Source organism: Octopus sinensis, linkage group LG2 (assembly GCF_006345805.1).
Source record: "Octopus sinensis linkage group LG2, ASM634580v1, whole genome shotgun sequence".
Classification (NCBI taxonomy): Eukaryota; Metazoa; Mollusca; class Cephalopoda; order Octopoda; family Octopodidae; genus Octopus; species Octopus sinensis.
In genome coordinates, this window is record NC_042998.1 from 2,664,470 (window position 1) to 2,688,339 (window position 23,870).

The 23,870-nt window shown below is 37.2% G+C and overlaps 1 protein-coding gene across 12 annotated transcripts in view; it reads right to left on the bottom strand.

Moving 5' to 3' along the window:
- The window catches only part of LOC115223565 (rho guanine nucleotide exchange factor 28), a 490,764-nt gene that overhangs the window by 85,906 nt on the left and 380,988 nt on the right, over nucleotides 1-23,870 (bottom strand). For all 12 annotated transcript variants that reach the window (XM_036511308.1, XM_036511277.1, XM_036511280.1 and 9 more), the window contains 2 exons: nucleotides 16,677-16,809; nucleotides 2,585-2,658 (listed from right to left, as the gene is read on the bottom strand). In XM_036511308.1, coding sequence (XP_036367201.1) covers nucleotides 2,585-2,658; nucleotides 16,677-16,809 — 207 coding nt within the window. The remainder of the gene's footprint in view (nucleotides 1-2,584; nucleotides 2,659-16,676; nucleotides 16,810-23,870) is intronic.

A 23,870-nucleotide genomic window follows, 5' to 3' on the forward strand; every position in this document is an offset into this window, starting at 1 on the left:
CTCTTTTAGTTAATAACTCATCAACGTAGCACTTCAGTGTGAATCTCCTTAAAACACAAACTAATTACTTTTCATACAATATGTTATTGTTTAGTCACAGGCCAGTCCTGATCAAATGGACCGATGATGAAAGGCATTCCAGCATGACCAATCCATCTTGTCTTCAAGAATTGTATACCCCAGGCCATGCAATTGTTTAAAGATGGTGGTGCATAATTTGAAGTCAATTTTAGCAGCTATTTCTAGTATATCAACCAAACAGATAGCAGCTTCTTTGATTTGTCGATAAAAAAGAGAGTTCAAAAATTTCAAGAAATATTCCAAGAATTCTTTGGACAAAGAGCACAACAATATATGGTCTCAGTTTGAATGAAAAACTTCCAGTTAGAAGATTTTGCAGAGCCTCCAAGACTGAAGCCACAGACCTGACCTGAATGCTTGCAACAGAGGCAACTCTGTTAAAGACACCAAAGGTGCCAGATGATGGAGTTCTTTATCCTATCCAACCAAGTTTCAATGAATAGGTTATGCCAATTCAGGAATAGGTAAATTGTAATTGTTTTTGTTCGTTTGAACACAGAGGTACTAAGTTTAACGAGAATTGTTTCATTAAAATCACCAGAAAGAAAAAGTTATTTTCATGAAGATATAGCAGCAACATTTACTTATTTCTGACATTCTTAAAAATAAAGTTTTAAAATGGTATTCTTTCATGTCTTTTCTTTAAAAAAACAAAATGTTCACAAGAAATGTCCTGCTAAGTCATAATTGTTCAAATTTAAAACTGAAATAAATAAAATAATTTTTTACACAATAAATTTCATTAACCTTATAATTAAAAATTTGTTTCTTCACAAAAGTTTTTTTTTTTTTAAACTTAGTGTTAAAGTGTAAAAGATGATTACCACTTAAGCATTTGGATTAATCTATCATATGCAATGCTTATTTACACTGTTTTGAATTTATCATATATTATCTTGTAGCTTTGAGATTTCAGTGATGTGATTGCTTATTTTTAGAATGACATAGTAGGGTACACGTGAGGCCTGGTCTGCCCACTTTGAACATAAAACAGGTAGAAAATTTTGGCCTCATATGGCCAATTTAAATACTAAAGGGTTAATGATGGCTCACTTCATTTCCAGAAAGATTATTAGAATTTACCTTAACCTCAGAAATGTGATATAGTTCATTTTCTTTCTTTCTTTTATAATTAGTTAGAAAACAAAAGGCAGTATCTATGACCCCTGTAGGCTCTACTAGGGTGGTTAGGAAGTCATTGTAGTTGATGTACGGATTGAATTTCTTTAGGTGAAGGAAACATGGGAAGGAGGTGAATTCCAGAGAGGAGTGCAATTCTAACAGGAAAGAATGGAGTGTTTGGTGCAAGATTTGAGTAGGAAAACGAAATAAGGGTGAAGAGAAGAGAACAAAATGGACACACTGAGGAAGGCTAAGGCAGAGATCGTTCAAAATTAATAAGTGTGGAGAGACAGAAAGAAGGAATAGTTTGTCTCTGAGTCACCAGTTGTCTTTGCTAAACAACAGTCTAAAATATTTATTGCACAGTGACAGCACAACCCAAACAGGTTAGCAGGATACAAAAAGGGAGTCAGAATAATCAATCTTAAAGTCATTTCGAGTGATGGACCTCACGGAGGCAAAGTGGCTGAGGTCCTTTCGAACACGCCTAACAGAGGTGAGGTGGCTGAGTACCTTTCGAATGGGCCTTACAGAGGCGAAGTGGCCAAGTTCCTTTTGAACAGAACTCACGGAAATGAGGTGGCTGAGTTATTTTCAAGCGTTGGGCCTTGCTTGTGGAGGCATAGTGGCTGAGCTCCCTCTGAGTGTTGGGCCTTATGTTGTGCTTGGGAAGAGGACCTATCAAGCCAAGCAAGATTGAAATTATGGCAGATACCGATGTCAAGCAAATGGCATCCATACCGGTGGCACATAAAAGCACCCATTACACTCTCGTAATGGTTGGCATTAGGAAGGGCATCCAGCTGTAGAAAACCATGTCAAATCAGACTGGAACCTGGCACAGCCTGCCAGTGTGCCAGCCCAGTCAAACCCTCCAACCCATGACAGCATGGACAACGGATGTTAAATGATGACGATGATGAAGATGGGTCAGAATAAGTGATCAGCACTGAAATATTTTCTCACACCTAAGTGGAAACCTTGTCTTTAGGATCCTGTTTTGGCAATGTTACATATGAGGTCACCAAGGGGCATCGTTAATGAATATTTGCATGCCAATGATACCAAATTGTCAAACTCCCCAGTATGATGCAAATTTTTCAATCGCCAAAGAGTCATCACTGTCATGAAATATTCTAATGGTTGAGAGACTCAGGATACATTAAAAAAACCACTCATTCTTCACAGAATAAACAGAATATTTCCTCATACAGAATTAACTAGAAACTGATCAGTGTTTGCTAGATGAAAAATAAAGAATTATATGTTTGGGTTTTCCTTTTTCTTTGAGTTTTTTTGTTGTTGTGTAGTGTCCCATTTCAGAATAAACATGCAGATTCATCGCTTTAAAACAATTATAATAAATATTATCAACTCTTACCTTGGATTTGCTCAGTTTTGAACAAGGAGGAATATGTTCTTTACAGGAACTTTCATGAACATTGATAAGACAGTCTGAAATAAAGAAAGAAAAATTTGGCTAAAATGAAATTGGACAGGACAAATATACCAATTAACAACTGAAATACATAATTAAATCAATATAAATGATCATATAGGAAATCAGTATTATTCAATTAGAGAAAGTGAAACAGTTTTATCAAATCCTATGAAGGTTATTATTGTTTTAATGGTTTCAGTTGCCAGGCTGCGGCCAGGCTGGAGCACCGTCTTAATTTCTTTCTTTTTTTTTTAAAGTTTTGCGGTCACATTATGATTGAAAGTTGGTTGATGATCAAGTTTGTAGTTGCTGATCTCCCCTCAGTGTATCGTTGAATAGTTGGTTAGTCCAGTATTGTCGTTAGGAGTTCATCCAACAGTTTTTTTGAAAGTTTCAGTAGAGGTCTCTTTTATATTTCTCATCTCTTCGGGTAAAATAGTTCAATACTTGAGGACTTCTGAATATTAGACAGGTACAGTAGAGGGTTTTTGTTTGTGAGTTTGAAGAAGGTATATGTGGAAGCTGACGGTACCTACCAGTTTGAGCATTAAAATTCACTTTAATACAGATGTTCGGAACCTGCCCCTCCACGATCTTCCATACATACATAATAGTATATCTTTCTCTTTGGTGTTCAAGAGAGTAGAGGAACAGAGCTTTCAGGCATTCCTAATAATTAAGGCCATTAACCAAAGTTATTTTACTGGTCAATGTTCTTTGTAACCCTTCAGTTTCTTCTATGAAACCAGGTGAATTTGGTGACCAAAGCTGTGAGCGGTAATCCAATCTGCTCAGAACTAAGGTTTTCCATAAAGTTAGCATAACCACGGGTTCTCTTGTCATGAAGGTTCGTAGGATCCATCCTGTGAGATGTCTGCATTTAGAGGTCAGTTTGGTGATGTGACTGATGAAAGATGCATCATTTGACATGATTATTTTTAAATCAGGTTTATCATGAGTGCTCCGACACCAAATATTGGGATTTATGTCTATTCCCCCCATAATGAAGGGCCTGAAATTTTGATGTATTAAATTTCATATTTTTATCCACTCATTGATAAATGATATTCGGGTCATTTTGGAGTGTGATGGCATCCTCTGGAGTTTGGACAGCCATTGATATTTTTGTGTCACTGGCATAACTCATTAGGTTTGCCGATTGCACTTGTGAGCCCATGTTTGATAGGGTTATAGTAAATAACAATGGTCTTAGAACTGTACTCTGAGGTATACCACTTATTACGGGTGACTTTGCTGAGAGATTATTGCTTGCAGCAAGATTAATTCCTATCCTGTAGGAAGTCAAAGAGCCATTCTCCAAGTTCTCCTATGATACCAAGATCCCTTATCATATGACAGATGATTCCATGATCAATCTTGGCAAAATCAAGGTATATGCAGTCAGAGTCCTGTCCATTCAGGAAATTTTTAAGGATAGTGCTATGGTGTGGTAATAGTTGTGTCAGGCAACCATGTCCAGTTTGAAAACCATGCTGTGTATTATCTGAGTGGGTTTTCCTCAAGATACACAGTTATTCTTTTTCAGACAATGTGTTCTACAATTTTAGATGTGTGAGAAACAGGTCTGTAATTTTTTAGCTTCTGCCCTGCTACCTCCTTTATGGATAGGTGCTACTGTTGCTTCTTTCAATAGTTCTGGGAATATGCCGGTTTGAAGCGACTTTTGAAATAGCAACTTTAATGGCTTGGCAAGACTGTTTCTGCAGGTTTTCAATAGTATGGCTGGGAGACCATCTGGTCCTGGTGCTGAATTTGAATCTAAATCATTAATAGCTGTAATTATGTCTTCTCCCATAATATCTAAAATCTCTAGATGTGTCAGTTGAATTCTCGGGATCAAAAGATGTGAAGAAAGGAGATAATAATCAAACTTGGGTCAAGGTGACCTACATTGTATTGACTAGTGACCTACATTGTATTGACTAGTAATGACTAGTAACCAAAGACAACAGCTGAAGCAACACTTATTAAATATCAATCTTTAACCCTCCAGTAGCTTAGAGAGAATGTGGTTGGCATAAGGTTAAGGAGAAGAATACACTATCCAAACAGGCTTTAAGACTACGCCAAGCCAGGGAGTGCTTCCAACCAGAATCTTAAAGAAGTTAACACAGATGAAAGAAACAATGCAACTAGGGACAAGCCAATTCATTTCTTATTGCTGTATTGCATAGTCCAGTCAGGAATTTTTTCAAAGATGAGGAACTATCAAAGTCATTAGTCAAAAGACAAGCAGAAATTGTATTCCAACTGATGCAGACAAATGCAGCAGTGTGATGCACTTGTTCACCAGCAGTACATTTGATTTTAAATGTTATAAGTGACTCAGCACCTTTCACTCAGTGTTCATATTATTAGCTATGTTTAGCAGATAATCCACAGAAGCCAGAGAGAAAGGCAGGAGAAAACTGATGTGATTTCAAAGCATCGTCTCTTAGAGAGCATCAAAGGATATTTCTATCAACCAGATTTGAACCAGACCTTGGCAACAACATAGTCACTAATGGCTGGTCATCTGAAATAGGAGTTGGCACAAAATCAATGCAGTCGCAAATCTTTCATGTGAAGGATCATCATCATCGTTTAACGTCTGTTTTCCATGCTAGCATGGGTTGGACGGTTTGACCGGGGTTTGGGAATCCAGGAGGCTGCACCAGGCTCCAGTTTGATCTGGCAGTGTTTCTACAGCTGGATGCCCTTCCTAATGCCAACCACTCTGTGAGTGTAGTGGGTGCTTTTTACGTGCCACCGGCACGGAGACCAGACGGGGCTGGCAAACGGCCACGATCGGTTGGTGCTTTTTACATGCCACCAGCACGGAAGCCAGTCAAGGTGGAGCTGGCATCAGCCACGTTCGGATGGTGCTTTTTACATGCCACCGGCACAGGGATCACAACTACAATTTCCATTTGATTTTTTGATGTTGATGTACTTGACTCAATAGGTCACCTCAAGCGCAGTGTGTGTTTTGCAATTTTTAGGTTTGAGCTAAAACTTCATTAATATTCAAATTATAGAGTAAAAGCATTTATCTTTACTCTAAATATGCAGAATAGGCAGAGCACACTCAAAATCTGCTTCAGTCATAATGATAATATCAAACGAAAACAAGAAGATAATAGTCAAGATGAAAGAATTACAAAAAGAAATATTCTATGTATTTGAGAAATGGTGAAATTTAAAAAATAATAACAGAGAAAATATTTCTCTAGAATTTCCAGAAAGAAGCAAAATACATCATTTCATTTATAAATGTAACTAGGAATGACAATTGATATGAATTCTATTCAGTCAAACGTAATAAAGAAAATAAATTTAGATACTAAAAATATTTTAAATAATTCTTTTTTTTCTTTTTATGGCTATGAATGGTTTGTAAGAATAATATCAAGAACAATCTGACAGCACTAGTTAGTACTATTAAAATATCCCAAAATGTTATGATTCACTGACAATAATTAAATATATATATATGAACACATTGAGGGAAACTCTATTTTGTGAGTAGAGAACTGGAATTTCAAAGATACACAAGTGAAAAAATTAGAGAATTTCCATTCTTTTGTCAACATCATTTACAAATAGAAAATACCTTTTAACTTAAAAAATATTAATTCTAATTTCAATTGAAGCTAAACACTAGTTCATCAAAGTTTCTAATGAGATGCTCACACACTTAGAAAGTATCATGACCCAAAATAGTTAAAATCCACAAAACAAAACAAAAAAAAAAATAATAATAATAATTGAAATAGCTAATTGAATAGAAATTCCAGTAATTCAATGAGAGACTGGGTAGAGATATATCAAATGTACAGCTAAAAAATACACCATACATATATCATGATCATCATCATTATCATTATCATAAATGTTTAACGTCTGCTTTCCATGCTAGCATGGGTTGGATGATTTCACTGAAGAATGGCAAACCAGATGGCTGCACCAGGCTCCAATCTTGATGTGGCAGAGTTTCTACAGCTGGATGGCCTTCTTAACACCAACCACTCCTAGTGTAGTGGGTGCATTTATGTGCCACCAGCACGAGGGCCAGTCAGGCGGTACTGGCAATGGCCACACTCAAATGGTGTTTTTTACATGCCACCTGCACAGGAGCCAGTCAAGCGGCACTGGCAACGACCTCACTTGAATGTTTTTTTCACGTGCCAGTAACGCAATGATCACGCTCGAATGCTGCTTTTTATGTGCCACCAGCACAGAAGCCAGTCAGCTGCTCTGGCAACGATCACGCTGGGATGGTGCTCTTAGCGCTCCACTAGCACAGATGCCAGTCAACAAATTTGATTTCAACTTTGAGTTCACTTGCCTCAACAGGTCTTCGCAAGCAGTGTTTAATGTCCAATGAAGGAAAGGTACGCATAAGTGGGCTGGTTACACCCCTGGCATAGGCCATGGGTTATGGTCTCACTTGGCTTGCCGGGTCTTCTCAAGCACAGCATATTTCCAAAGGTCTCAGTCACTAGTCATTGCCTCTGTGAAGCCTAATGTTCAAAGGTCGTGCTTCACTACCTCATCCCAGGTCTTCCTGGGTCTACCTCTTCCCTCAACCGCTAGGGTGTGGCACTTTTTCATTACACAAACACACACACACACACACACACACCAGACTATCGCTAGGACCACATTTTATGTGCCCTTACTTCCTTTTTGAGATGATGGAGGTACAACTTCAGGGAGACTCTGGCTGTTATTTCTAGTAAGAGAGGTACCTTACTTAGATATTTTACTGCATCCCACTTCAATCTTTTTACCTTTACATACATATCAGTTGAGTAACTTTACCTTGTTATGAAAACCAATTTTAGGCCAGAAACTTTGATAATGAAGCCTACAGTTTAAGCTTTAAATAAGACAAACAACTACCTCTCCAATATAGTGTACACATTAAATCTTGGAGAGTAATTAGAAACATTATTTACAGAAATAGCCAATGCACTTAATAAATTCTGGCTGATGAGGCATGTTGAAACAACAATGGTACCTCAGTATCCCAGGAACCAAGTGTGTTATGAACACACTGTCATCACAAAAGGGAGAAGTTGCCCACCTGTGACATACATAGCAATGACAAGCAAATTTGTGTTTGAATTTGCCAGGATATAATATTAAGAATAAATATGCAAATCCTTGCTTAATTGATCCTATTTACAATTTTCTCTTAAATCCTTAAAATCCTTTAAAATGTTTTAGCCCGAACGCCGCGGCCATGCTGGGGCACCAATTTACACAAAGATAATTTAAATTAGATTAAAACTTTTTTTTCCAGTGTACTTCCCCCATATTGGAAATTTTGACATCTACAGCTGTTTGTCTTGTTATAAATGTGATTTTATAAAACTAATTTGAAATAAAATGTCAATAGATGATTAAATTTCTGTTATCTCATTCATGTGATTGTACAGTTCACAAAATATCAATTACAATACCATAAGCATTTTTTACCATTTTACCAAATAAATTGTAATGGGATGCTAAGATGAGTGGATTCAAAACATGAGACAGAGATCTTATGCATTATGTTATAAATTCAAACCAACTTTTACACTTCAACCAGTGACAAACTATGAAAAATCTTAACTTGTAAAACAGCTGTGATTATGACCTTAGTCAGACGTTTAGAAAAATAATTCATGTAATGACAAATGAAACTATGTAGAATGCAAGAAAATGTCACTGAATCACCGAGGTGGCTCTAATAATTCTGGTACTAAACAGGTCATAAAACAGGAACTCTAATTGAAATCAAAATAACTGTAATTGTGTGTTGTACTAATATTTGTACTGAAGAGATATATTTAGTGACATTAATATCAATATTGCTTTTTTTTCTTTTTGTATATTTCATCTCAGACCTCATAAACATTTGCACAATCAATTTACAGAACATTACTTAAGTACAAGATCCTAAAACTTGTCAACTAAACTAGATCTTAGAAGATGGTTGTTTTTCTTATCAATAAACATTACCTGACAGAGGCGACCTACTTGATTATACCATATCAGTAACACCAGTTTAGGAAGGCGCCTCGGTAATTTATTCTATAAACAATGTAAGTTTCCTGTGTCAGTCACGGGTACTTTCTTGTACACTTGTGAGGTATGCAGTGTCGATGTAAGGGATCTGCCAATGTCTTTACAGGGTAGATCATCTGCTATCTGCTTCCACCTAGCCTCCAGCTTTAGCCTGTGGCTCTACTCTCTGCATGCAGTAATGAGCTGCCACCCGGGTAATGGCATTGGTAGATCAGCTCAACTAGGTTCAGGGTAATCATGAGTTTTAAACTGTCTGTGAAATATTTTATAGGCTTGTCACCCTAAGAATGTGAAGAACTGATTTTCAGCAGATTGCATGGGGGAAACCTAACCATCAGTAATCAAGTGTAAATAAGTAGAAAAACAATATCCAGCAATTTCCCTGAGGGTGTAAGTTCATGGAACAGGATGAGACAAAATAGACCACCCTGTTCATCCCACTGCACCTCTGATATAGCTCCAGTCAACTCAACCCCCTTGTCACTAGTCCAGGGAGTCAGCTGATGAGAAGAAGATTGAAACTGGTCATCTTGGGCATGGATTCACTGAAGCTCCGGCCTCTGGCGATGGACTTGGTAAACACCCACAAAGTTATCAACCACCTCACCAACAACAACACTGAACACCTTTTTGATCTCCATGTATCCAACACACGTGGACATGCCTACAAAGTCAGAAAACAGCACAGCTCCCATGACTTTCGGAAACATTTTTTCACGCTCAGAGTTGCTGAAGCATGGAACAAACTGCCTGCGTCAGTTGTTGACTACCATGACACTGCATCCTTTAAGGCCCTCATGCTTTCCGAAATCCGCCGAAACTACACCTGATTATACATACACTTTAGATGAGTTGTAGTGCACCTGAGCACTGTACACAATGTTTTATTATCATTATTATTATTATTATTATCCTTTACTATGATCCAAATTCAGCAGAAGTTGACACCCAACCTTCTCCAAAACTTCAGACAGACAGACAGACAACAGACTTATTGTTGCAGTGACCAGGTATTGCACAGGACTACATCAAATGAAAAATTGCCACTTTCATAGTTTCAATACTCAGAAGGTGTAACATAAGAAGTCATCTGCACAGCTGTTGTTGATATTCTTTCACATGTGATGTCAATATATAAGAGATATGGTCTCGGTCACCTACGAGGATGAACAACAAACAAATATGAATAATTCATGGTAAACCTCCAATCAACACTTCAGCCTGAATAGTAGTAGTTTATACTTTGTTGAAAAGGTGATACTAAGACCAAAGCAGGTCTAAATTTTTTTCCCCTTACTCACAGAAATAATTTTTCTATCTGACATTTTGAGGTTCCTTGCATTACATACGTTAACACTTACATAACAATGTGAACTGACTAGAATTGTATATCAGCTGACAGTCTGTACAAGTGTCTGAAGTTCTTTATTCAACAGTTAGTAAATGACGATAACACACACACACATACATACATACATACACACTAGTTTAATAAAATTTGGGTAAAAATCTTGTAGAATGCTATGCAAAGCTCATCCACAGTTATTGGCTACCTGATGTCACCATACAATGATACAGTGAAAATGCTCCTGCCACTGGATATACATCAGGAGTTTCATAGTAACCGTAGAGTTTATGATCACTATAATTGTTTTGACACATTTTTACACCTGTAGTACATTGGTAAGATGTTGTGTAATCATTATCAGGCATTCATGGTGTAAAATGCATTTGTATATATTGGTGTAACCACTGATTCATTCAAACAGCAATACCGGCACCACACGGCATCATTTAAAAACATTAACAAGAGACACTGCATGTAACTTGCTGACCTGGTTAAAAAAAATAGCATTAAACTAATACTATGTGTGTGTGCATGTGCGCATATGCATCTTTGTGTCTGTGTTTGTCCCCCACCACAACACGACAACCAGTGTTGGTGAGTTTAAATCCCCATAACTTAGTAGTGCAGCAAAAGAGACTGATAGAATAGAATAAGTACCGGGCTTTAAAAAAATAAGTACTAGGATCAATTTGTGTGACTAAAATAATTGAAGGTGGTACCCCAGCACAACAACAATTTAAGGACCGAAAGAAACAAAGGATACAGATTTCTTATAATTTAAACTTCACAATAAAAGATATTCCTGTTTGTAACATTTTTTCTTCAGTCCTTTCTTCTCAGACCAGCAACCTTTCATAATCCAATTCTAACCCCCTATTTTTTTCTGATATTCAAAGGGGACCTTAACTACATCAATCTCACCAGCCGGAGAGCATCTTCAAAAGTTATGGGCATTGATTCTCTTCAAATAACTAACATTACAAAAACATGCTTACTTAATGGAGCAGCTCAGCTAGCAGAAAATACATTTCTAAATCTTACAAAGATATAAGTGGAGGAGCATGGCGTAGTGGTTAGGGTGTTGAACTCATGATTGTAAGATTGTGGTTTCGATTCCTAGACCAGGAGCAAAACACTTAATTTCCCATTGCTCCAGAAATATAGGTGCCAGAGAAACTACGAAACCGGTCCTATGCTCCTTATGGAGTAATGTGGACTAACCACAAAATACAAACTTAAAATCTGTTTTAACTGATTATTAAATAGCATATATACTTAAAGATGTCATATTATTATAATTACAATAACTGGTAAAAATTATACAATCACCATACTAGGAAACAGTGTACCCAAAATGTTTGTTCTTTTCTTCTTCAAAGCAAATAAGTAAATCATAGATGAGACAGGATAATTTTTGTCTGAAAGCTGAACATCCAGGTTTCATGAAACATATCTCTAATGAATTACAGTTAATTATGTTAATTAATGGTTTATTTTTCTATAGATCAAATAGAGAAAAAATTATGGAATAACTTGATTACAGGTTATACAATCACCATGTGGTTTGTATTTCTAAAGCAAGAACTGGCATAAACACAAATTAGTCTGCAGTTAAAAGAGAGTACTTGAGGACCTTAATAAGTGCAGGACTTAACTGATTGAAAGGAAACATGGTCCCCACATGAGAGCTGTCAACTGAAACACTAGAAAAGATTGTAAAACTCCCTCAAGAAGGAACTTCAACAATGTGAAAGATAACAGATGGTTCCAGTCAGATGTGTGCAAGTATAAACCAGATGGAAAGGTTAGAAAAGGAAAATTCATGGCTAGACCACAGAAGATGACAAAGCATCGAGACAGAAAACTCAAATCAATATGTCTTGAAAATATAGCATGATGCAAATGGAAAACAAACAGTTGGAGACAAGAATGCTGTGAAAACATCATGGTAAACCATCTGAAATAAATGGGATTTATCTACAGAAAGACCAAATGAAAACCAACACTAACACCTAGACAGAAAAAAACAAGGTTACAATTGGCTAACAAGAAGCATCAGTGAGTGCAGATAATTGGGTGAAAGTGATAATCAGCAAGGTATCACAAATCTGCACTGGAGATAATGCAGGTGTCATTCTAGAAAAGGTGTGAAGAAAAATTCATCCACTCATTTGTGACAGTACCTGTAACCCATAGGTCTTTCTTAGCTTAATTTTCATTTAGAGAAGTGCAGCTTGCCTGATGATGAGCGATGTCTCATGCAACTAATTCACTCCTCAAAAAAGATTGCTCATGCCTGGTTTATGATATGGGGTTGAATGTCAAGTAAAGGACCAGGAGAAAAGGCAATTGTTACCTTAAGAGTCAATGCACAAGTGTATGTTGAAAGTTTAGATACTTTTCTAATACATCAGTGTCATGTCAAAGTCATTTTTCACAGAGTAAAGAGCATTAAAGCTTTCTTTTAATAAAGTCGTATCAATTCTATTATATGGCCAACAGTCTGGATTTAAATTATTTATTTTAAATTGTCCACAAAAAGAATCTGTCTGATAAGTGGATCTGTCAGCCATTATTTGAAAAATTTGGGACCAACATGAGGCAAAATATAGCTTTTTATTAGAGAAGTCTATGCTTTAAGTCTTTAGCAGTTGGATTACTCTGTCAAATGTAATGCTTATTTATTCATATTGTTTTGAACTAATAATACAACACCTTGCAGCTTTGAAATGTTGATGATGATTGTAAATTTTCAGACTGACACTGCAGAGTAGGTGTTAAAGGCTGACTGGCCAGTTTGAACAGAAAACCAGTAGAATATTTGGCCCAGGTATGACTAGCTTAAATGCTAAGGGGTAAAAAGAATTTACGTTGTTACAAAACCCATGAAGAAGCAACAAAGTCCTAATTGGTATGTTTTCCTTTTCATGCATGATATTTTCCTGTCTTGATTTGGAGAAAAATATAATTTATTTTAATTTGCTTGAAGAGTTTTTGATAAAGCCAGAATGCTAAGCTGTTAAACAAAAGTTGTTTTGTGTCAAATATGTTATTTGTCTATTTGTTGTGTAGTAACAAAAGCTAGATAAACATTATTCAAATAAGGTGATGTTTATAATTTTTTGTTAGGTACTGTAAATACACAGGAAAACAAAGAAGTTTTAAACTAGTGTTTTGAAGATTACTAACGGTCATATGACATTATATTGAATTCAATCTATTGATTATTTTAATAACATTTGTTCACTAGCTAAGAACACTTGAAGTGTCATCAACTTGTTACATAACAAGTTGATGATTAAACAGTCTTAGCAAGTATTATGAAACACCCAATGTCATCTTGAGGAAACATTTAGAAAGAAGAGAACTTAAGCTCCAAAGAACCACGCTTTACATGGTAATTCCAACAAAAACTAATCCTTAACTGAAAGAGCTATTCAACAAATGAATCCTTACAATCATACTTTCAGGACTAAATTTTCAAAGCTAGTCTTCCGATCATATAGAGAAACAAATTTATAATTAAATTGCAACTGTTTTTCATGTAAAATAAATACAAGACGTTATAAGCATCAATTTTGAGGAAGCAAAGAGAAACAGGATCACTGACAGGACTGATGCTCCTTCCTGTCTCAAATTCATACTTATCATCTCTCTAATACCATTTTACATACATGGTATTGTTTAGTCACAAACCAGTCCTGACCGAGTAGAACTACAATGTTAAAAAATAAAGTGTTACAACTCTCTCTCTTTTACTTGTTTCAGTCATTTGACTGCGGCCATGCTGGAGCACCGCTTTTAGTCGAGCAACTCGACCCTGGGACTTATTCTTTTGTAAGCCCAGTACTTATTCTATCGGTCTCTTTTGCCGAACCGCTAAGTGACGGGGACATAAACACACCAGCATCGGTTGTCAAGCAATGCTAGGGGACAAACACAGACACACACACATATATATATATATACATATATACAACGGGCTTCTTTCAGTTTCCGTCTACCAAATCCACTCACAAGGCATTGGTCGGCCCGGGGCTATAGTAGAAGACACTTGCCCAAGGTGCCACGCAGTGGGACTGAACCCTGAACCATGTGGTTGGTTAGCAAGCTACTTACCACACAGCCACTCCTGCAACCATTACATTTTGTTTTTTTTTATTATCTACACTTTGTACATCCAGAACCACATTATCCAAGTGTTTTAATTTCATGATAGAAAATAGTGATCCAAAGGATATTTGGCTTCTAGTTTTAATAGATCAAACACTGTTGGTGCAAGAGTTCTACTGATGTATGATTTTCCTAACCAATACCACTATTTCACTTAATTGTGAAATGGTGGTATTGGTTCCAGAGTTTAGCACAGTAATGTCATTTATTTACCAGCAATATTAAAATGCAGCCAAGGGTGGTGGAATAACAAAACTTAATAATAACAGTATTTAGCTTCATTACTCTACAAAACTGATTTTACATTTCATCACTGCAGAGTCAATAAGCATCAGTTATATAATGAATGTCTATTACTGTAAACCATGATGTTATTGCCGAAAAGTGTGTATGTAGTGGTAGTGACACGCTCACCCTCATAGATGCTAAGAAAGACACATGGAATGAAAACAACTTACGGAAGGAGACCTACTCCAAGTAGACCTAACTGAGTGGTCATCAATTGAGGTTGACAGCTATATGGCCAAAATGGCCATAAATATATGAAAGCAGACAAACAACAGAACCATCAGAGATATTTGCCAAGATGCTGATAACAATTGGCATTAGGCAGTTCCAAAATGCAAAACCTATTTTCTTGTCAACCTCAATTGATGATCACTCAGTTAGGTCTACTTGGAGTAGGTCTCCTTCCGTAATTTATTTTCATTCCATGTGTCTTTCTTAGCATCTATGAGAGTGAGTGTGTCACTACCACTACCCCGTGGCGGTGGCATGTAAAAAGCACTACCCGTCCGTGGCCGTTGCCAGCCTCATCTGGCCCCTGTGCCGGTGGCACGTAAAAAGCAGCCACTACACTCACGGAGTGGTTGGCGTTTGGAAGAACATACAGCCGTAGAAACACTGCCAGATCAGACTGGGCCTGGTGCAGCCTTCTGGCTTCCCAGACCCCAGTTGAACCGTCCAACCCATGCTAGCATGGAAAGCGGATGCTAAATGATGATGATGATGATGATTTTCCAGGTTACAGGAAAGTTAATAAGCAAAGAAGTCAATGGAAAAATACATTTCCCATTAAGAATTCCATGTTTGTTACAGCAAATTTATTTTCCTGAAGTGCAATGCTTTGGTCAGCCGAAATAAAAGAGATCTATAATCAAAAGTGTTACAGGTATGACAATTTCTTTTATTTCAGCATAGTATATTTACGAGTATATTATCCAATGTGTTATTTTTTAAGTGGGTAACTTGTTATTTAAGATTTAGTTGCCGTTTCTAACAAATTGAATCACCAAGTAGAAATTGTCATTGACTTCAGCTAAGTTGATAAAGTAGAAACTAAATTTCTGTATCATTAATTAAGGAATCTAACAATTTACATCAGAGGGAGGAGGATCAATGCTACCAAGCTGGAACAGAGCTTTTTACATGAAAGAAGTTAAAAATTTACATTATCGAAAAATAAGTTTCCAAACAAAAACTGATCCAAAAGGAAATCACACAATTTGTAAACACTATGTACATTCCGACTGAAACTTTAAACATAAGCTAACTTCAGTAAATCTAGTCTATGTCCTTAACAATTGAATGTCTTAATGTAGTTGAACAATTGGATATATACATAAAAGTACTGAAAATTACAAGGAAAATACATTATTTATAAACTTAAGTTTTTAATATACTGCTTAATTGTCCATGTTTTTAATGCTACACTGCAAAATAAAGGATAAAAAGCATAGCTTTTAGGTCAGGAATTTTTACATTTTGCAGTTTGTGAGAAAAAAACTATGAATATAGAACAAAACTTCAATTGTTAAATGTACAGTAAATACCTAATTTGAATCCTTATAATGAATGAATATTAAAGAATTGCAGTTGAATTTGTCATGAAAGCTGTGAAAAGATTTAACCTTTTAGTATTGAGGCTAGTTGTGGGGCTTGTGGCGCAATGGATAATGCGTCTGACTACGGATCAGAAGATTCCAGGTTCGAATTCTGGCAAGCTCGCAAATGCTTTACTACACTCACGGAGTGGTTGGCGTTAGGAAGGGCATCCAGCTGTAGAAACATTGCCAGATAAGATCGGAGCCTGGTGCAGCCTTCTGGCTTCCCAGATCCCCGGTCGAACCGTCCAACCCATGCTAGCATGGAGAACGGACGTTAAACGATGATGATGATGATGATGATGATGATGCTAACCTTATCAAATGTAATGCTTATTTAATCACACTGTTTTCAATTAATCAGCATTATCTTGTAGCTTTGAGATTTTGATGATATGACTGCTTACTTTTAGTATGACATTGTAGGCTAGGTGAGAGAGCCTGGATATGGCTAGTTTGCGCATAAAACAAGTAGAATATCCGGGCCAGATATAGCTGATCTAAATGTTAGAGGGCTGAGATGTGTGAAATGTGAAAATCAAATGAGACTTACTCTCACACTGGACAGCTGCTTTATTTGCCATGCTCTTGTTACATACATGACACAGTGAAGTATTACTTATCGAGAGAGACACAAACTGGTGGGCATTTTTATGTTTGTTCTCTTTCTCTTTGCCATCTTTTCCCTGCAAAATAAAAAAAAACAAATAAGTTATTTTTTTTTTATTAAATAATTTCAAATAAACAAGAAAAAGAGAAAATCTAATCCAGATAACAAAACATTCTGCTCTTTCCAGTACCTGAACTGTTTTAATTCTGTTAGCTTAGCAGCAGTTACATGAGCCAAACCAAAACTAAAACAGATAATTTATCCAGCAACATGAAAATACATCTAGCACAACCATCGTTATATGATCAACTAGCAGTATCGCCCGGCGTTGCTCGGGTTTGTAAGGGAAATAACTATATAAGCATTTTTAGAGAGTTATAGCCAAAAAATAGCAAAAAAATGCATTAAAATGGGGGAAAATTATGGTAAATTTTTTTTTAAATTGTTGACTCATCGTAGACATTTTTAGAGAGTTACTTCCCTTATATAATAGCGAAAAAAATGCATTGAAATGGGGAAAATGGTGGTAAATTTTTTTTTAAATCGTAGACTCATTGTAGACGCGCGCTAATACACAGAAGGGCCCAATATGAATCACGACTATAAGATACCCGGTTTTGGTTAAACTGCACCGCAAAATGTGGGAGTAGTTAGGAATCTAAATCATAGGAGACAGACACACAACTTGACTTTTATATATAAAGATTTCAAATAAACCAGAAAAAGAGAAAATCTAGTCCAGATAACAAAACATTCTGCTCTTTCCAGTACCTGAACTGTTTTAATTCTGTTAGCTTAGCTGCAGTTAACATGAACCAAACCAAAACTAAAACAGATCATTTATCCAGCAACATGAAAATACATCCATCACAACCATCGTTGTATGATCAATTTTTTCTTAAAGTGCACCAGGATGCAAGTCCTACATTCTAGAACAACTCCTCTGAGAAGGTGGCAGTTAAAATGAGAACAATTACAATCATGTAGAATCTAGATGAGTGGGTCTCAACCAGAGTCCATATAGAAGATCTTACTCTCACTCTCTCTTTACTCTTTTAGTTGTTTCAGTTATTTGACTGTGGTCATGCTGGAGCACCGCCTTTAGTCGAGCAAATCAGCCCCAGGACTTATTCTTTGTAAGCCTAGTACTTATTCTATCGGTCTCTTTTGCTGAACCGCTAAGTGACGGGGACGTAAACACACCAACATCGGTTGTCAAGCGATGGTAGGGGGACAAATACAGACACACAAACATATATATATATATACATATATACGACGGGCTTCTTTCAGTTTCCATCTACCAAATCCACTCACAAGGCTTTGGTCGACCCGAGACTATAGAAGACACTTGCCCAAAGTGCCACGCAGTGGGACTGAACCCGGGACCATGTGGTTGGTAAACAAGCTACTTACCACACAGCCACTCCTGCACCTATTGTTTTATTTTTAGAATATTGTAAGGTAAGTGTGAGAGGTTAGATCTGGTCAGTTTGAACATAAAACCAGCAGAACATTTTGGCCAGATATGGCTGATTTAAATGCTAAAGGGTTGAACAGTAAGAAGAGAAACATTTTTTTATCTTTATGAAGTAGAAAATAACATTTTAATGCCAATGTCTAACTTGCAGCTGAGGGTCACCCTGCCACCTGGTCTGTTGGGTGCCGCTAGCCATGTTGACTTTGCTGCAAGCGCTGACAATTAGACACAAAGTTCCAACTCCAACCAAGATTCCACACTGCAGACACTGATATATCCAGCAGTCCAAATTGGATATAGACAACATCAGTTTCACTTGTGTGTGGGGACCTGCAACTATTATGGGCCCTGTTCCTCTTCTCCTGACTAACTCATAAATAAAAAAAAAAGTAGAAATTAGAAGCAGATCGCTCAAAATATTAAGAACATAAATGACATTAAACGTAACCTTGCACACAAATAGAAATTTTCTCCTCTTCTCACACTTTCTTCCACTCTCTCTCTCTCTCTTCCTCCCTTTGTGTGTGTGTGTGTGTGTGTGTAGACATGCACACATTTACATATTAAGTAAGATTTATGACACTAAAAGTATAATACTTAAATAAAACCATACTAATTCCCCAATAACATAAATACTGTAATAGAAGCCCTACTTAAAATTATTATAATAGCTTACTTAGATTTGGATACTAGCATATTTTGTCAAATTTAACAATGCGTGTGTGTGTGTGTGTGTGTGTGTGTATTTATAGACATGTGTATTGCATCTGCATATTGTATACGTGTTTGTTTTTCACCCCCATTCTGTATGTTCTCACCAAATTCACCGAAGAATTTTAGAAAAGAAGAAAGAGGAAAAAAGTAATTTTAAACAACTAGGTTACAGCAGAGAATTGTTTCAGAGCACACAACAATAAAACGACTACAAAGTATAAAGAAAAGAAAATTATAGTCAGATAATAAATAAAAATACAATTTTTGATAAAGCAATACAAATGTATGACATGCTGATGCAAAGTACGTTAAACACCCACCTAACGTGAAATGAATACATTATATATGACAGTCTAAAAGTATCATTTTTTTTTTTAACGGAAAGAAGAAGAAAAAATACATAATGCAGAACCAACTACTGGACATTTCTCATTCCTCAGTTCTAACATATCCCATTCTGACCTTCATAGCCTCGAGACTGCTTTCTCGGTGATAAATCTTGAATTTGTTTTCGTTTTATTTTTCATTCTTAGAGAACTTTTCAAAATGCATTCTATGTCTCAAGAAGAAAAAAAAACATAAAAAATATATTTCTTTATTAACTGTTTTCTTTCTCTTTCAAAAGAAACTAACGAAATCATGGAACTGTCTTCAAAAAGTTTGGAAGTGTTAAATCTATCAGATGCCACAAAGAGGTTTTAACGTATTTCATTATAACCAAGACCTTGTTTTGAGAAAATTCTAGGCGCAGGAGTGACTGTGAGGTAAGTAGCTTGCTAACCAACCACATGGTTCCGGGTTCAGTCCCACTGCGTGGCATCTTGAGCAAGTGTCTTCTGCTATAGCCCCGGGCCGACCAATGCCTTGTGAGTGGATTTGATAGACGGAAACTGAAAGAAGCCTGTCGTATATATGTATATATATATATACTAAGCAATAAAGGGTTTAGCAACGAATTGCCTTACCACATACCGAATTTAGAAATAGCAGTGACTGCTATTTCTAAATTCGGTATGTGGTAAGGCAATTCGTTGCTAAACCCTTTATTGCTTAGTATTACTTAAATTTTCCTCGAATGAGGCTTTTACATGCCGAAGACTACTTGGTGTAATTGATAATTATTCCAAATTAATTAATTTCACCCTTCATTATTACGGATAACCATATATATATATATATATATATGTATATGTGTGTGTCTGTGTTTGTCCCCCTAGCATTGCTTGACAACCGATGCTGGTGTGTTTACGTCCCCATCACTTAGCGATTCGGCAAAAAGAGACCAATAGAATAAGTACTAGGCTTACAAAGAATAAGTCCTGGGGTCGATTTGCTTGACTAAAGGCGGTACTCCAGCATGGCTGCAGTCAAAATGACTGAAACAAGTAAAAGAGTAAAAGAGTAATTCCCTATTAAGAGGGAATTTTTCCCCATAGGATCATCATCATCATCATTTAAGAACCATTTTCAATGCCAGCAAGGGTTAGACAGTTTGATGGGAGCTACATCAGGCGCCAATTATCTGTTTTGGCTTGGTTTCTACAGCTGGATGTCCTTCCTAATACCAACCACTTTACAGAGTGTACAGAGTGTTCTTTTGACATGTCACTGCATGGGTGCTTTTTACATGCCATCAGCACAGGTTCCCTTTCCATATTAACAGCACAGGTGCCCTTTACATGTCAACAGCACAGGTGCCCTTTACATGTCAACAGCACAGGTGCCCTTTATGTGTCACCGGCACAGGTACCCTATACATGTACTGGCAATGATCCTGATTAACTTAACAGGATGTGTCTTTTCAAGCACAACAAACCAGCAGAAGTCTCAGTCATTTTTCATTGCCTCCATGAGGCTCAACAACCAAAGATCATATTTCACCACCTCACCACATGTCTTCTTGTGCCAACCCCTTCCACAAGTTCCTCATTGTGCATATCAGAACACTCCCTTTATAGTAAGTTATCATCTCCAAAATCTGAAGTTTCAGTTTACATGGAATTTACTCTCTCTACTATATCTACTTGGAAATCAACAGTAAAACCTTCCAGTTACTCTGGCAGTAAAGTCTCACTTCATAACTCATCTGGATTTTTGGGCTGATTTATTGCTTTCCAAACATAATCATAGGCAGCTACAAAATCACATGCTCTGCTTTAACCTTATTTAAAAAATGGGCTGAATGCATCACTTCAAGAAATTATATATTTCTTCCCCTTATTTTTTTGAAATTCAGATATTTATTAATTATATGCAGAAGAGCCAGTGACCTTCATCTCCGAAATGATTGAGAGCCCTCTGTCTAACCTCTCTAGCTTTCTCTATAAAGTTGTCATTAGCAGTAACCTCAAAGTCTATTTTCCCCCCTACAGAAACCTAAACTTTCATTCCCCTCTCTCATCAAGTTAACCAATACTTGAATCTTTCTTTTGATTTATAGTACATACACTAATAAAATTTTTCTGTTACTGCCTCCACGAAAGTATATCCACTCACACTGTATATACAATCCTCCCATTATTGTCGCCACGAAAGTATATATATTCATATAACAACACATACATGCATTCAATCCTCCTACCACTGCCTCTTTAAAAGCATCATTCAACACCAACCTCTTAGCACACTTAATGACCATTTAAATTAGCTGATTAGTTAAGCCCTCGCTGCTTTTGATTACTAAATGTCAATTAATTCAAAACCACTAAAATAACTAACACAAGCAACCCCCAAGTATGAACACAAGATCACATCTTTTTTTTTTCTGCCATATTATCTCTTTCAACTTACTTTGATCCCTCTTTACCTTCCACATCTAAACACAATTCAACTTTGGAAGCAAAAGTCCAGGCGCAGAAGTGGCTGTGCGGTAAGTAGCTTGCTTACCAACCACATGGCTCCGGGTTCAGTCCCACTGCGTGGTACCTTGGGCAAATGTCTTCTACTATAGCCTCAGGCCGACCAAAGCCTTGTGAGTGGATTTGGTAGATGGAAACTCAAAGAAGACCATCATATATATGATATATATATATATATATATATATATATATGTGTGTGTGTGTGTGTTGAGTGTCTGTGCTTGTCCCCCCACCATCGCTTGACAACCAATGCTGGTGAGTTTACGTCCCTGTAACTTAGTTGTTCAGCAAAAGAGACCGATAGAATAAGTACTAGGCTTACAAAGAATAAGCCATGGGGTCGATTTGCTCGACTAAAGGTGGTGCTCCAGCATGGCCTCAGTCAAATGACTGAAACAAGTAAAAGAGTAATTAACAAACAGACAAACACACACACACAATCATTTTAATGTACACTTTTGCATACTAACATAGCTCAGATTGGATTTGTTGAGGGAGATTTTCTGTGGTGAAATGCTCTTCCTGTTGCCAACCATCAGCTGATTGTAAGCAAGGTAATATTTCCCTAGTCCAGGTGTTTTTATTGAAGACTGCACACAAACATCACCATATCATGACAGTCAAGATTGTTTTGGCAATAAGCACACGATACCAAGACAAGAACATAAACATGCACACAATAATATCTTGGACAAGTTTTCATGGAACACTGCAAACAAATATCACTGCTTCCATGGGAACATTTCTTTCATACAAATTGTAGTTGTGATACCTTTGCCGGTGGCACGTAAAAAGCACCATCCGAATGTGGCCGATGCCAGTGCTGTCTTGACTGGCTTCTGTGCCGGTGGCACATAAAAAGCACCAACCTATCGTGGCACCTGTGCCACATAAAAAGTACCCACTACACTCACGGAGTGGTTGGCGTTAGGAAGGGCTTCCAGCTGTAGAAACACTGCCAGATCAGACTGGAGCCTGGTGCAGCCTCCTGGCTTCCCAGACCCCGGTCGAACCATCCAACCCATGCTAGCACGGAAAACGGACGTTAAACGATGATGATGATGAATTAGTATATGATGTCAAGAAAAAAAGATAAGCGTGCATGCACATGCACACAATAGTTAGAGCATTGCACTCAAAAGTGCAATATCATGGTTTTTATTCGCAGCCTGGCAGTGCATTGTATTCTCAAGCAAAACACTTCATTTTATATTGCTCCAGTCCACTCAGCTGTAAACAGGTAATTCTGCAACAGACTGGCATCATATGAAAGCTTAAAGAAATGAGAGGAAGTGCACTGTGACCAGCAGTGTATAACAATGTCCGATAGATTGGTGGATAGTCACACATACACACACAATGGTCTTCTTTCTTTAGTTTCCATGACTCACAAAATTGACTCACAAAACTACAGTTGGCCTGGAGCTATAGAAGTCACCTGCCTAAAGATCCACAGAGTCAAATTGAACCCAAAACCATGTAGGTGAGAAGCAAACTTCTTAAATAGAATGTCACACCTGCACCTATATTATAACCACCAGTCACATATGTTGCACCTATACATGTGTGTGCATACATGCTTATTCACCGGTCTAAGAAAGTTTTGATAAAAAAGAAAAGGAAAAAACTAAAGAAAACTATAGACGCAGGAGTGGCTGTGTGGTAAGTAGCTTGCTTACCAACCACATGGTTCCGGGTTCAGTCCCACTGTGTGGCATCTTGGGCAAGTGTCTTCTGCTATAGCCCCGGGCCGACCAATGCCTTGTGAGTGGATTTGGTAGACGGAAACTGAAAGAAGCCTGTCGTATATATGTATATATATATATATGTATATGTGTGTGTGTGTGTGTGTGTTTGTGTATCTGTGTTTGTCCCCCTAGCATTGCTTGACAACCGATGCTGGTGTGTTTACGTCCCCGTCACTTAGCAGTTCGGCAAAAGAGACCGATAGAATAAGTACTGGGCTTACAAAGAATAAGTCCCGGGGTCGAGTTGCTCAACTAAAGGCGGTGCTCCAGCATGGCCGCAGTCAAATGACTGAAACAAGTAAAAGAGAAAAGAAGAAAACTAAAGAAAAGCAAGAGG